Source organism: Amphimedon queenslandica, unplaced genomic scaffold (assembly GCF_000090795.2).
Source record: "Amphimedon queenslandica unplaced genomic scaffold, v1.1 AMPQUscaffold_13203, whole genome shotgun sequence".
In the NCBI taxonomy this organism is placed as follows: domain Eukaryota; kingdom Metazoa; phylum Porifera; class Demospongiae; order Haplosclerida; family Niphatidae; genus Amphimedon; species Amphimedon queenslandica.
The window spans coordinates 63,276-64,928 of record NW_003546561.1 but is presented as its reverse complement, the minus strand read 5'-3'; the positions used below and the strand labels follow the sequence as shown (position 1 = coordinate 64,928).

Here is a 1,653-nt window from a genome sequence, read left to right as displayed (position 1 = left end):
GCTAGATTAATAATGGAGTCTGATCTAAAGAGATGGTTAGCTGAAGGATTATCCAGTCAACTGCAGCTGCCAGTTGATAAAGGAGTAGTAGAGTTAGTTAATAAACTGGGGCAGTATTGTGTAGAATTATTCAGTCACTAATATTGATTTGAGCTGTATGCATATTTGACAGTTGTCAGTTGATTAGTTGGCCTAATTTTTATGGTTTAACCTTCAGGCTCCAATTCATCATTAATTTTTGATTTTAATTATACTGCCAAATATATTTTTTGGGATGCCAGTATAACTGAATCATTGTGGTTAGACTGTTTCGCTCCTATTTATCTAGTGGCAGATAATCAATTTCTCCCACTGTCCTCCTCTAATCGTTTCTGTCATTCTTATTTTTCTAGACATGTCTGACTTTAGAATAAATTACCTTATAATTATTGATTTAGATAAATCTTTTCCATTTATTAAAAGTTTTATTTTTTTGAAATGATTTTTTTAGTTAATTTTAAAATAATATTCATGTTCCTTTCATTTTTTGTGTCCTTGTTTATCTTGTCATTTTTTCTGTTAGTGCTCTTTCCTCTTTTACTTAGCATTTTTTAGTTTTATTTTATTTTATTTTATTCATTTTTTGGTTTGGTCTGGTCTGGGTGTCAGCAATTTTTGTTGGCAATCCATCAAGTTGGCTTTGGCTTCCATAATAATAATAACATTTTATTGATTTTGTATTTTATAATAAATTATGTTATGAACTTTAAAATTATTCAACAGGTATCTAGTTGCTATGGATACTAAGGCTGAAGTAGAAGACTACCTGGAGGGTCTTTTAGGTAAAAAGTCTCATCAGGATTTCATACGAGAGTTTCTGCTCCGCTGGACAGCCGTAGTGGAGGAGAGACGTCACCATGGCAACATGGAAATGATAGTAGCACACTCCCGACAGGAGAAAGAAGAACTTGTTCTTTTTGAACCAAAGAAGACGACAAAGAAATCTAAAAAGGTTTTTAAACATATCGTATAGGGGTTTTACTTTGTTGGTATAAGTTTTGCAACAATTTCACCAATGTGATATATGAAATATATGACATGGATTTTGATGTGATTATTATTATAATAATTTTAGGATGTTAAAGAAGCTCCTAAAGCCATTGCCCCTCCCCCTGGATTTGGTGTATGCCCACCACAGAATCCCTCTACTCATAAAAGAAGTGAAACAACTAAAAAGGAGGGAGGGGCTTCAAAGACTAAGTTTGTTCCGTTGCTAAGTGCAGAGGGTGAGTCTCAGTTGAGTATAAAGTTCCCCGGGAGGTTCTTATGTCAGTGTCTCGGACAGAAACACGAACTGGTTAATAATTGCTTGGAATGTGGAAGAATAGTTTGTTCACAAGTTAGTGATAACATGAAATATTAATAATAAATGTAAGCTAGGGATATTAATAATAATGATAGTAATAATTATCATTATTATACATGTAATACAATTATATGTACATGTAGATTGTCATACTTGATGAAAAATAATATATTGTTTAAAGCCCATGTATTTAATATTAATGTTTTAAGTAAAAATTGATTTTGTCACAACAGAATAAAGTTACACAGTATAACAGTTTAAATGATACTTTCCATTACTTATTGATGTTTACTTGTATACTTGATATT

At 31.6% G+C, this 1,653-nt stretch overlaps 1 protein-coding gene across 2 annotated transcripts in view; it reads left to right on the top strand.

The window, feature by feature from the left end:
- The window catches only part of LOC109584514 (activating signal cointegrator 1-like), a 5,546-nt gene extending 4,116 nt beyond the window's left edge, over positions 1–1,430 (top strand). The window contains exons 1-3 of one of the 2 annotated variants that reach the window (XM_020000279.1): positions 12–92; positions 763–991; positions 1,115–1,430. In XM_020000279.1, coding sequence (XP_019855838.1) covers positions 13–92; positions 763–991; positions 1,115–1,402 — 597 coding nt within the window. In that variant the 5' untranslated portion in view covers position 12 and the 3' untranslated portion in view covers positions 1,403–1,430. Of the gene's footprint in view, positions 1–11; positions 93–762; positions 992–1,114 lie in introns of those variants that run through there. The other variant, XM_020000280.1, reaches the window with a different exon arrangement.
- The last annotated feature ends 223 nt before the right edge of the window (positions 1,431–1,653 follow it).